Below are 11,187 nucleotides of genomic sequence, written 5' to 3'. Positions count from 1 at the left end.
TCTCTGTCAAATAAATAAATAAAATCTTAAAAAAAAAAAAAAAAAGATTCTCTCCCTCTTCCTCTGCCCCTCCCTCCCTGCTCCCCCCGCCCCCCATGTGCGCACTCTCTCTCTCTCTCTCTCTCAAAAAACAAAAAGAGAGAGAGAGAGAGAAAGACACTGAAATCATACAAGAGGGAGCCAGAGAATTTTGTGGGAAGGACCAGCCAAATGAAATTGAGAGTTTCGTTGACATGTGCTGGTCCTCACTTCCATTCCTGTCCCTGAGGACCACCACGTACCTTGGGGACCTCCCCCTTGCTGCCCGGGGGCAGTCTCAGGACCCAGAAATTTCGGTTCCTCAGCAGGTTCTCCATGTTCTCCAGCCGCCTCTGCAGCAGCCCGTACTCCTGCAGCAGGGTCCCCAGCACGGCCCACTTGCTCTCCATGTGGTTGCTGAACTCCACGGCCGTCTTCTCGCAGTCGGCCAGCTTCTTCTCGGCCGTCCCCGTCCGCCCCTCCAGATTTAGCAGCTGGCTGGCCTGGGCCTCCACCTTCCTTTCCACGGCCTGGATGGCGGCCACCACGGTCCAGAGTGAGATCTCTGCCGTGGGCAGCTGGGGCTCTCTCATCATGCGGTCAGGGAAGACAGGTGCCCTGTCTGGGAAGGGCGGGAACTGGAAAGGCATCGGTCGCCGGGCATCCATGTCCCACTCTTGAGCCTGTGTGCAGGGGGAGAAAGTGACAGCGGGGGCTGAGAGCCTATGTGAGGCAGGGAGGGGGGCCTGGGAACAGAGAACAGCTAACCAGATGCCGCAGACTCTCGCCCCTCCACTGTGCCCCCCGCCCCAGGCTATGGTGTTCATTCCTGGCCCCAGCACTACCTCGAGGAGCCACCCGGCCAACCTTCCCATCAAGATCAGTCACTCGTTTACCCACGTGACCCTTCCTAAGCCAAGGCTGCAGACCCCCGCCCACAATGTCACCTGCCGCTTTCACAGCGCAGCTGTCTCCTCGGGGGCTAGACCTGATGATGAACGCTCTCGAAAGTCACCTAGTACCTTCTGATTCAAAGTAAGAATTCTGGCCTAAGTCACCTGACCCTAATCTCCCCTGCAATCTCCAAGCAGGTTAGGGCAAGAATGATTATCTCTGCTTTAAAGATGATGGAACTGAGGCACAGAGATGTGGCTGGTCATTCCACGGCTCCTGGTGTCACTGCCCACCGGAACAGAGCTAGGTGCTACAGGTAACAAGAGCACGGTTCAGGTAAGTGCTGCCCCCATACCCGGCAGCTGTGACCAAGGGAGACCCCAGAGAGCCTGAGTGAGCAGATGAGCAGCCTTTTTTCCATATCCAACTCCTGATTCATATTTTCTAAAATGAAAATAGGTTTGCCAAAAAACGTCATTCACTGAAGAGGGGACACGCCTGAGAGGAGAAGACTTTCTAGTCCGCTTCCTGTCCCTGGAAGGTGAGGCCCCATGGGTCCGCGTTGGGAGCTGAGCCCTATGGCCAAGAGAGGGTGTTCCCAGTTCACTGGTGACCTGGGAACTGGCCCCATACCGTATACCAGTACCCAGGGCTTCCTGGCCAACAGCAGGGCTGATAACCAACTCTCCTTGCCATGTGGGATGGCAGGTGTCATTTTCTTTCCTCCCTGTTGCTGCTGACGAGGCCCTCGGGCTGGGCAAAGCGGAGGCCTGCTGCTGAGAGGTGACGTGGGCAGGCCAGGGACACGCATGCCAACTGCCCTAACTCAGAGCAGCTGTGATGGCCACAGAGGAACACCCCACAGCTTCCAGGGACTCGCTCCGAGACGTGGGATAATGGGAGCAGGGCCCTGGGTGCCAGACCCTGCTTAAGTAAAGAGACCATGTTTCCATCAAAGCCATCCATCTGAGCTCATGCAGGCCTCGCTCCTGACGGCCCAGAGAAGGAGACAAGGGCTGACAGTGGAAGTTCAGAGCGTCACCAGGCCCAAATGACTTTTGGAAGGTTGGAGAGGTAAGGCTGAAAAATGATCCGACACAGCAACTCCTGGCTAACTGGTCAGAGCCGGTGGAGAAGCAGGCTAGGAGCAGAGGGGGCTTCTGCGGGGCCAGCCCCGGGTAAGTTCCCACACTCGCCCGGGGAACACGACTCCGCTCTCGATCAGCACCACCGCCTCACGTTGTACACAGTACACAACTCCAAAGCACTGACTCTCAAAACTCGGGCGCACACTGAGATCCTTACGAAGCTTCAAGAACTGACGGGTGTCTACTCTCCACCCAGAGACACCGATTTCACTGGCTGGGGACGAAGTTTGGGCGTCAGGAGTCTTAAAAGCTGCTCAGGTGACTCCAGTGTGCAGCCAAGTTTGCCAACGGCAAAGTCACCTCTCAATGGCCCCCTTCCTCCGTCACACCCGGTGCAATGGAAAAGTGAATGACACGTTATACTTGGTGAGAGATGGCAATACAACATTAATACAAATCTTTTTGTCCAGGTGGCTAGGGTGTGAACCCGATGGGGCACTCCGGTGCGCACACAGCCGGGACCCGGGCACAAGTGCGCGAAGGGGAGCCCGGGCCGGGGTGCGTGCCGCGGTCACGGCTCCACTAGGTCCCCGCCGCCTTCCCCCCGGGGCCTCCTCTGGGCGCGGGCACCGGGCCCGGGCAGCACGCGGCCTCGGGGCCTGCTGCTCGGCGGCGCGCGCGGGCCGGGCCTGCTCGGGCGCCGGGGCCGGGCGCGGGACTCGGGGCCGGGCCTGCTGGGGGCCGCTGCGCCCCGCCTGCCGCGCGAGTCCGCCCGCGCCCCGGCCCACCCCGGGCCTCCGATTCGGCGCCCGCACACCGAGGGCCCTCCGGCGCCGACGTGCGCCCCCCCACTTGCCCCCCCGGCGCCCGCAGCCCCGCGCCCGCACCCCCAGCCCCGCAGCCCCGCGCCCCGCCCCCACGGCCAGGCGGCGCGGCCATGGCGCTGGGCGGGGGTGCACCCACCTGCATGGGCGGCATTCCCTCGGCCATTTCCCCGCGCAGCGCCGGCTCCTGGTGGCAGACCTCCTCCGGGGGCAGAGCCTGGGCCCAGCTCCAGCTCCCGCTGTCCAGCCCCAGGCCCTGGATGCCCAGCTGCTGAGGCTGCGGCCGTGTTGACACAAACTGCATCCTGGGAGTGCTGTTCCCCGCTCGGGCCGGCCAGGGAGAAGAACGTTTTCCAGGCGCCTTCCCCCTCGCCGGGGCCGGACAGCTCCATCTACAGCCCGTAGGAGCAAACAGTCCCCTTCGGCGGCGCTCCCCGCCCCTGCGCAGCCAGCTCGCCAGCCAATGGTCTCCGAGCTCCTGCCCGCCTGCGGGGACCGGCGGGGGCCACTTCGGGGCCCAGGCCACTCCCACCGCCGCCCCCAAAGTGGCCCTGGGAGGATATGCTCGTCAGAGCCCTCCGTGTGGGATGGCCTGCCCCAAAGTCCCAGACAATGCCAGGTCCCGATTTCTGTTAATTCTGCAAATATGTATTGGGCTATCCCAAAGGAAAATGGTGCCTGACCCTTTTGAAAAATTTGCAAGACTAATTGTGTCTGTGGACTCTATCTTCTGGCCTTTGCCCTTCCCTCACGCTTTTGCAGGCTTGACCTCCCACTCTCCCTCCCCAGTCCAAATACACCAGGACCAATTCCAGGCCTTCGCATTGGTCTGGATGCTACAGAAGGGATCTGGGCTAATATGTGTCAGAAGAGGGCCGTACTCCTCCTCCCAGGTAAGGCGCACCGCATTTCAGCAGCAGCCTCTTCCAAAACCTTTAAATGTAGGTCAACATCACTTTGAAACATTAAGCCAAATCAGAGGAGGAACCAGGGGAAGGCTCGGGTAGGCTGATGCAGAAGATAGGGTGAGGGCGGGGAAATTCACTCATTCATTCCACAAATATTTACTGAGCAGCTACTATGTGCCAGGTACCACTTAGATGGTGGGCTTTGCATTTGCATATACCTGAGTTTAAGTTCCAAAATCACAGCGCTCTAGCTGTGACTGTGAGCAATTTAACTTCTGAGTTTCCGTCAGTCTCTCCAAATAGAAATGAAGCAAATAATGTCTACTCCACAGTGGTACAGTCAAATGAGATGAGATCAGTGCTTAGCACATAGCAGGCACCCAACAAAGGTAGTTACTCCCCAAAGATAAATCTTATAATTATCCTTAAAATTGTATCTACTTTGCTTTCCTAGATGACTGGTTCCTATCTTCTTAAGACAGAGATCTCCAGAGCTACTTACTGCCCTGTGTAGAGGAAGACCTGCCGCAGAATCACCCCAGACGGGTACCCTTTTGTCTCACTGCACTTAGTAAAATAAAGGGCATTATCCCCCCAAGTGAGACATGTGCTTAAAGCAACATATTCAGAACACTTATCAAGTGCTTTCTCTGTTAGGCATCCTTCCTGGATACAGAATGAGTATCTTGTGGACCGTCTTATCCTCAAGGAGCTTACAGGCTGGTGAAGGTTATGTTCCCAGAAGCTAGTGATCTCCTTCCCTCCATTCCCTGGCCACAGGCTGTCCCTTGTTTGTAAATATCATGTCCACTGTTCTTAGGGGAACCAGATAAGCAGAGTCTGAAAAGTTCCAGGTAAATTCATTTCCACGAGTGACACACATCAGAGCACACATTCTGACCCACGAACCATCAATCATCCCGCTTTCCTAAACGTGGGAGAGGCTGGGTTAGCCCCAAAGGTTTAAGCCATCTTTTCAGTAAAAAGCAGTTAAAACTACTCCCCTTAAGCATTAAACTAGTTATAATACTAGTTATAATAACTGGCTTACACAGTAAGTCACCATCATAGCATATCCGCTGCACGTTTCTCCCTTCACAGAGGGTGCATTTTCACAAAGCCAGCCACACTTGAAACCCCTGCAGCCAGAGTGGCTGCCCAGGGCCAGAGGCCGTGTTCACTGCTATGACATGCGCAAAGCGACTCAACTCAAACAGAATTTAAATGCACAGTTGCACTGTACTAGCATGTTTTCATAACTGCCATGCCTAGCAACCACAGGCCACAGAAACGGGTTAGTGGCTGCGGCAGGGGGAGACGTGAATGCGGGGATTAGGGGACACCTCCCAGAAGGAAAACAAGAAGGGTGTGGGGAGGGGGCTGTTGTAGCTGCACTGGCCGTGGACCCTCTGATGGGTACTCCAGTGACTGAGGGACTGGCGGGGCTGGGAGCTGTGCTAGGGAGGGAGAGATCCTGTCCTGGGAGAGCTGCCGGGTCACTAGGCTCGTTTCTCTGAATCACTGGGTAATTGTGAGGCAGTTACCTGAATTACTGAGGAGCAGAGTCAGCAGCTGGGTAATGTGGATTATAAGATGTCAAGTATCATCGTTAATAAACATCTCCTGAAAGGGAAGGACCCAGGACTGCCCCTCCATGCCTCAGGAGGGAGCTGCTTTTCATCTCCTCAGTAGGAATTCTATAGCTATGGCTCTGGACAGGGTATTTGAAGTGACAGATGCTGAACCAGAGGATGTGAGAGAGGCCAGAGGAGAGGGGATGCAGAAATGCCAGAACACTTATGTGTCGTGATGGTTAATTGTATGCATCAGTTTGACTGGGCCAAGGGATGACCAGTTGGCTGGTAGAACACTTTTCTGGGTGTGTCTGTGAGGGTGTTTCCTGAAGAAATTAGCATTTGAATTGGTAGACTGGAGAAGGTGCCCTCACAAATGTGAGTGAGCATCACCCAATCCCTTGAGGGCCTGAATAGAACAAAAAGGCCAAGGAGGGGCAGATTAGCTCCTCCCTGGAGCTGAGACATCTATCTCCTCCTGCCTTTGGATGCCAACTGTCCTGGTTCTTGGGCCTTACACCACTGGCTTTCCTGGTTCCCCAGCTTGCAACGGCAGACCATGGAACTTCTTGACCTCCATAATTACATGAGCTAATTCCTAGAATAAATCTCCTTTCATATATCTCTGTATATCATTTTAGTTCCGTTTCTCTGGAGAACCCAATACATGTGTCCATCGTTTCTTAAGTCTTCCTGGTGCTCCCGTGCACTCCATGCCCCACCAACAACTGCAAGCTTTATTTGAGAAAGGAAACCTCCAGATTCACTCAGCTAAGTGAACAGGGTAACCAGATTAGCACTGCTATCTCGGTGTCTCCCATGCCTAATTTAACAAGCAGGCTTAATAAGGACAACAGTGTAATCCATGGGAAGGAGAAAGGAGAGCAGCTTCAGCTCCCCTCACCCACTGGCATGTCTGTGGTTCCAACTTCCTGTCTTCACTTGAGGATCTAAGTTATGTCAACATCCAAAGGAAGGGTAACCTGTAGGTGGCCAAATCACTGGCATCCTAAGTGTGACAAAATCAGACAATGGAAGAGGGAGAAAGTGTTGATGTGGGGATCACAGTACAATATATTGTATCACACAGTTTTTAGGTCAGTTTGCTCTTGCTAATGAGTTTTCAACATGCTTGCCTTTTCAGATCCACCCTTTGCCAATATTTTTATTCAAACTTAAGTGTGCGTGTGCATGTACATACACACCCGCACACATACATTTTCCCTCTTTCCCACTAACTTCTGAAAATTCCTGCTTTTCAGAAAATTTAGAGAAAATACTACTTTTTCCCTCCTGAGTTTATTCTCAGCCTACTTTAACAGGCATTTCATCACCTTTTTCACAAGTCTTGACACAGTAGACAAGTGAAGTTTGTTGGCTTTTCTTCAGTTCTTAATGACTGTGTGGTACTTTGCTCAATCTTAATAAACATGTAATTGCTTGAGTGACTAAGCGAGTTAGCTACTCAAGAGTTCTACCGCAATGGGTACCTGGGGCTTAGAAACCCTGTATGTGCAGACAGGTTTTGTGTTGGGAATTAACAATTGCACTATGTTCTCTTGAATCTTCTCAATGGGTATCCCTTCGATTTTTAAGTGTGGATTTGATTACTAAAAATGGCCAAAATTCATTCAAAATGAAGTCTGGAGCGCATACAGAATAATACTGGTTTTTCTAAATGCCACAAATAGGGTGTGAAACCACATGTTATGGTTAAATCCAAGCTGGTAATGACATCACCACGGTCCCTCTTCATTCTTCAGCAAACTGCTAGCGTCACCACAATAGAAGTCAGGGTACAGCGCAGGAACCCGTGCGGCTCCCATCTGTGAGCATCCAGGATCCTGCCCGTGTTTCACAGACCAGGTGTCTGGACAGCGCCTGCGGTGGGCACAGCTGAACTGAATGCTGCTTTTCCCACAGCCTCTAGAGGTCCTAACTTAACTACGGAGATCAGTCAGAACTTTTTCAACAGCAATTCTCATAGCCTTATTTCCTACTAAATTATGACGTCCCATGGTGGATTCATCTGCCTTTTATTAATCTCCAGTCCACAGCCCCCTGCTCCAGTAAAGCAGGCTAACTGGTCATTTCCAGTCCAATAACTCACTTTCTCATTCTCTGATCTTCTAAACTTGCAGGCACATTAGAATCACGTGGGGGAACTTAAAACAAACAAAATGCCCAGGCTCCGCCCCAGGCAAATTAGATCATGCCAGGGTGGGCCCTGGCATAAATATTTTTCTCTAAGTTCCCCAAGTGATTCTAATGTTCAGCCAAGAACCCTCCCCATGTGCTTGTCCCAGCCTCACGGGATCACCATGCAGAAATGAACATCCTGAATTATTACTTAGTGGCTGTTAAATATAGGATTGATTTAATAATTGTTCATTGTTTTTATCTTGCTGTTTATTCAGTGAGGTTGGCTTGTAGATATTGTTTCTCTTACACAATTTTTTAAAACTATAATTCAAAGCCAAGAACTGACATATATATATATATATATACACACACACACACACACACTGCTTTCTGTACTTTCTGCTTGCTTAACCCAAACTCTCCAGTAACATGCCTGCCTTCTTAACTTGTTATAATTCCACAGGTACATAAAACTGGTTATCTTGCATAATAAGTTGCTGGTAGAAGACAACACGTTAAATAGGTTGACTTGACACTTTCTGCAGCACTTTGCTTTTGATCTCTGCTCACACATACTGCTGTTGTCCTATTGCTCCCCAAATGGCAATCTAGGGCTAGCTTCTCCCCAGCACAGGCAAGCAAACTAGAAGCAAAGGAAGGACCACTGCCCAGTCTTGAATGAAGAGAAGCACCAACAACATCCAGGAAATTGTTTAACCGGTCAGTAATTCTGCATTGACTATCTCAACACTTTCACAGGCCTGCGATACGTTTCAAAGCACTTCTGAAGACCTATCCTCATTTGAGTGTCCCAACACCTATGTAAAGTTGATCAAGTAGGTATTATCCTCATGCTAGGAATGAGAAAATCGAAGCAAGATTAAAAAACTCTGGCCTCCTGAGTCCTTTCCAAGAACTTTTCCATTCCAATAATCCTTATTCTTATAAAATATTATAAATGCTGTATATAAATATTTACATTATAAACACAAGGGAAAAATAACCACTGAATGACCCCAGTACCCTAGAACCATCATTATTATTTTGGTAGGTCTTTTTATTTTCCTATGCTTTAAAAAAATGCAATGAAATGCATAGTGCATATTTAAAACATTTTATAGTTTTGCTAAAACTCTGTCAGTTTGTGTGGCTTTGGAGTAATGATAATATGGTTAGAATGAGATTCTAAAAATGCATACCTCTCCAAGGTGTTTATTCTGCTGTGTCAAAGCAATCTCTCAATAGGGCAGAATGTGGGGAGAAACCAGACAAGGAAAACAGGACCCAGACATAAATTCTTAAATTCCAGGATTTTAGAGCTGGAAGGGATTGGATATTACCATCATGTTCTATCGGAATTAGGAAAATGAGATCTACACAAATTCAGTGCCTTGCTCCGTATCAAGTAGATAGACGGTGTTCGGCTAGGACCGGAATCCAGTTCTTCACCCCTACTCCGGTGGTCTTCCCACTATGCGATCATGCACTGAGCACCCACGTCCCTCCAGCACTGGGCCCATGAGGGATACAAAACAAGACATGGCCTCTGTTCTTGGCCTCTTTTTTGGACCGGTCTCAAGATTTTACAATAAATACTGGCTTTGCTGATAAACAAACACAAAGCCACACAGCTCAATGAGATTTTTATCAAATATTTTAAATGTACCTGGCAATGTTTGAGAGCGTGGGAGCGCACTGCTTTTGAGGCTTCTCTGACTGGGCTGTATCGATCTGCCTTCTTCAGTGGTTGATTGGTCCTAGGGGTGAAATACTTTCTTGTTTTGAAGAGGCAACTTGACCTAGTTGACAAAAGTCATTGTGGATGTGGATGTGATCATGGCCAGAGTTACACGTTTAAAAAGAAACTAGAGAAGGGTCATAAAGGGAGGAGTAACACCCTAGAAAGTGAGAGATTGCTCCTTTTGCAAGATACATAAATAGTACCTTCCACGGGGCGCCTGGGTGGCTCAGTTGGTTAAGCGACTGCCTTCGGCTCAGGTCATGATCCTGGAGTCCCGGGATCGAGTCCCGCATCGGGCTCCCTGCTCGGCAGGGAGCCTGCTTCTCCCTCTGACCGTCCCCCTTCTCATGTGCTCTCTGTCTCTCTCATTCTCTGTCTCAAATAAATAAATAAAATCTTTAAAAAAAAAAAATAGTACCTTCCAGGTCCTTTATGCTAAGGACAATAAGCTCTGGTCTATGATAGTCCTAATGAAGTAGAAGTCTTTGAAGGAACCCTGTCACAGGTGGGGAAACAGATTTTCGCCTATCCTACTGTACCAGAAGTGCAATCTGGGCTACCATTTGCCATTCCCAAGTGAATCTACTGGGCCCACAGGAACACAGGCCCTTTCCTCCTGACTACAGCTGACCCAAGATGAGCCTGTAACCCGAGGGCAGCCAATCCAAGGGTTGGCTGGAAACTTGTGTGACCTGGTATAGGAAGAGGAGCTGGGCCAGACCCCCTGCTTCAGAATCTGAAGAGCAACAAAAGAATCAGAGCCACATGGTGTCATGGTACATAGAAACTTGTGGGAGCCAGCAAGTACAGAAAAGATAGGATACAAGAACAGGTTAAACGGAAGCAAAAGATGACAGGCAAAAAGCTGAGACATCCAGCAATCATGTGCTTCCATAGAGTAGCCTGGATGTGACCGTCTCTCTGGTCAGGCCCGGACACCTTTGGTGATAGCTGTCGTTGTGACGCCTTCTGTGTCCGGCTCTGCGCTAAGGACTTCACACGGGCTTCCTTTCCCGCTGAGACACAGATCTCGTTCTCACTACTTTACAGATAAGTAAACTAGGCTCCTGATGGTTAAGTAACATATGTTACATCTGATGATGCCAGGACCTGAATACAGGTCTGACTCAGAGTCTAGGCCCATGACGCTGTACTCACCCACGTGTCCTTAAGTTCAGGTTCTTTGCACTCCCCAATCCTCCTCCTCCTCCTCCTCCACTGCCTACCAGTTTGACCTCACTTGAGGTCCTTTTGCTGCTAAGAGTCTGACACTTCCCTAGTCTAAGACTGTCTTGTATATAGGCCCTGTGAGAAGTGAGTGCTTCCTTTGTAGAGTGAACAGAACAGGGTCGAGGCGTCCACCAAACACATAGAAAAAACAAATCTGATGACAAAGAGTTCCTCATCTGTAAGCCATTTGGGGAAAGACTGGCTTTTACTCATTGCTGAGCAGCCCTCAGACAGCTCTTTGTTGTCTAGGAAGCTGCGATGTGGGGTGATAGGTGGGGAGAAGGACTGGGGTATTCTGACTCTCCTCAGAGAAAACTGTGAGCAGAAACTGGGTGTTCCATCCCATCTGGAATGGATAAAGGAACTGAGACAGTGAACATTTGTTATTCCCCAATAAGCCGTAGGGTCTGATCCTGGTTGGGATAGGCATGGTCACCCAAGTCTCTCCAAAATGCTCCAAAAAGAAGCCGCGCAGAATCTCCCCCACCGGAACCATGCAGTCCTTATTACTGATGAGAAAGTTACGTAAAGCACTGCTCTAGCCAGAGCCCAGCTATGGTGTTTCCAATATCGAATATCCAGCAAAAAGGATCAGAGACCTTTCACTTTCTAGATAAGCAATCAACTTCATTTATTTTCACATCTGTGGCTGAAACAGAGGCTCATCTAATGGTGACAATGAAAAACTTAGTAAGCAAAGAGTGAATCTGGTTACAGTCCACATCTGGGTCTACTCCGAGGAGATAGGCCTATTTGTGTGTGACAGAC

At 50.3% G+C, this 11,187-nt stretch overlaps 1 protein-coding gene and 1 long non-coding RNA gene across 2 annotated transcripts; one reads left to right on the top strand and one right to left on the bottom strand.

The window, feature by feature from the left end:
* Positions 1-182: 182 nt before the first annotated feature.
* On the bottom strand, positions 183-3,259 carry LOC145719540 (zinc finger protein 282-like). The gene is made up of 2 exons (XM_081811022.1): positions 2,964-3,259; positions 183-701 (listed from the first exon to the last, which is right to left on the bottom strand). The coding sequence occupies exons 1-2, from the start codon at positions 3,126-3,128 to the stop codon at positions 246-248; spliced, it is 621 nt and encodes a 206-aa protein (XP_081667148.1). The 5' UTR covers positions 3,129-3,259; the 3' UTR covers positions 183-245.
* On the top strand, positions 2,289-4,322 carry LOC145719541 (uncharacterized). The gene is made up of 3 exons (XR_014142455.1): positions 2,289-2,426; positions 3,587-3,717; positions 4,187-4,322. It is a non-coding gene; the product is annotated as an uncharacterized LOC145719541 (long non-coding RNA).
* Positions 4,323-11,187: the final 6,865 nt, after the last annotated feature.

The sequence above is a fragment of the Leptonychotes weddellii genome, unplaced genomic scaffold (genome assembly GCF_054177405.1).
Source record: "Leptonychotes weddellii isolate Sample4059 unplaced genomic scaffold, ASM5417740v2 HiC_scaffold_5124, whole genome shotgun sequence".
Lineage (NCBI taxonomy): Eukaryota > Metazoa > Chordata > Mammalia > Carnivora > Phocidae > Leptonychotes > Leptonychotes weddellii.
Note: the sequence above shows the minus strand (reverse complement) of the source record. Positions and strands in the feature narration are given on the sequence as shown.

Bases quoted from the DNA above. Each gene is read 5' to 3' on its own strand.
- LOC145719540 (XM_081811022.1), bottom strand. From the start codon at position 3,128: ATGCAGTTTGTGTCAACACGGCCGCAGCCTCAGCAGCTGGGCATCCAG. The intron at 702-2,963 runs GTGGGTGCACCC...CCCTGCACACAG, and splicing joins AGGGAATGCCGCCCATGCAG to GCTCAAGAGTGGGACATGGA.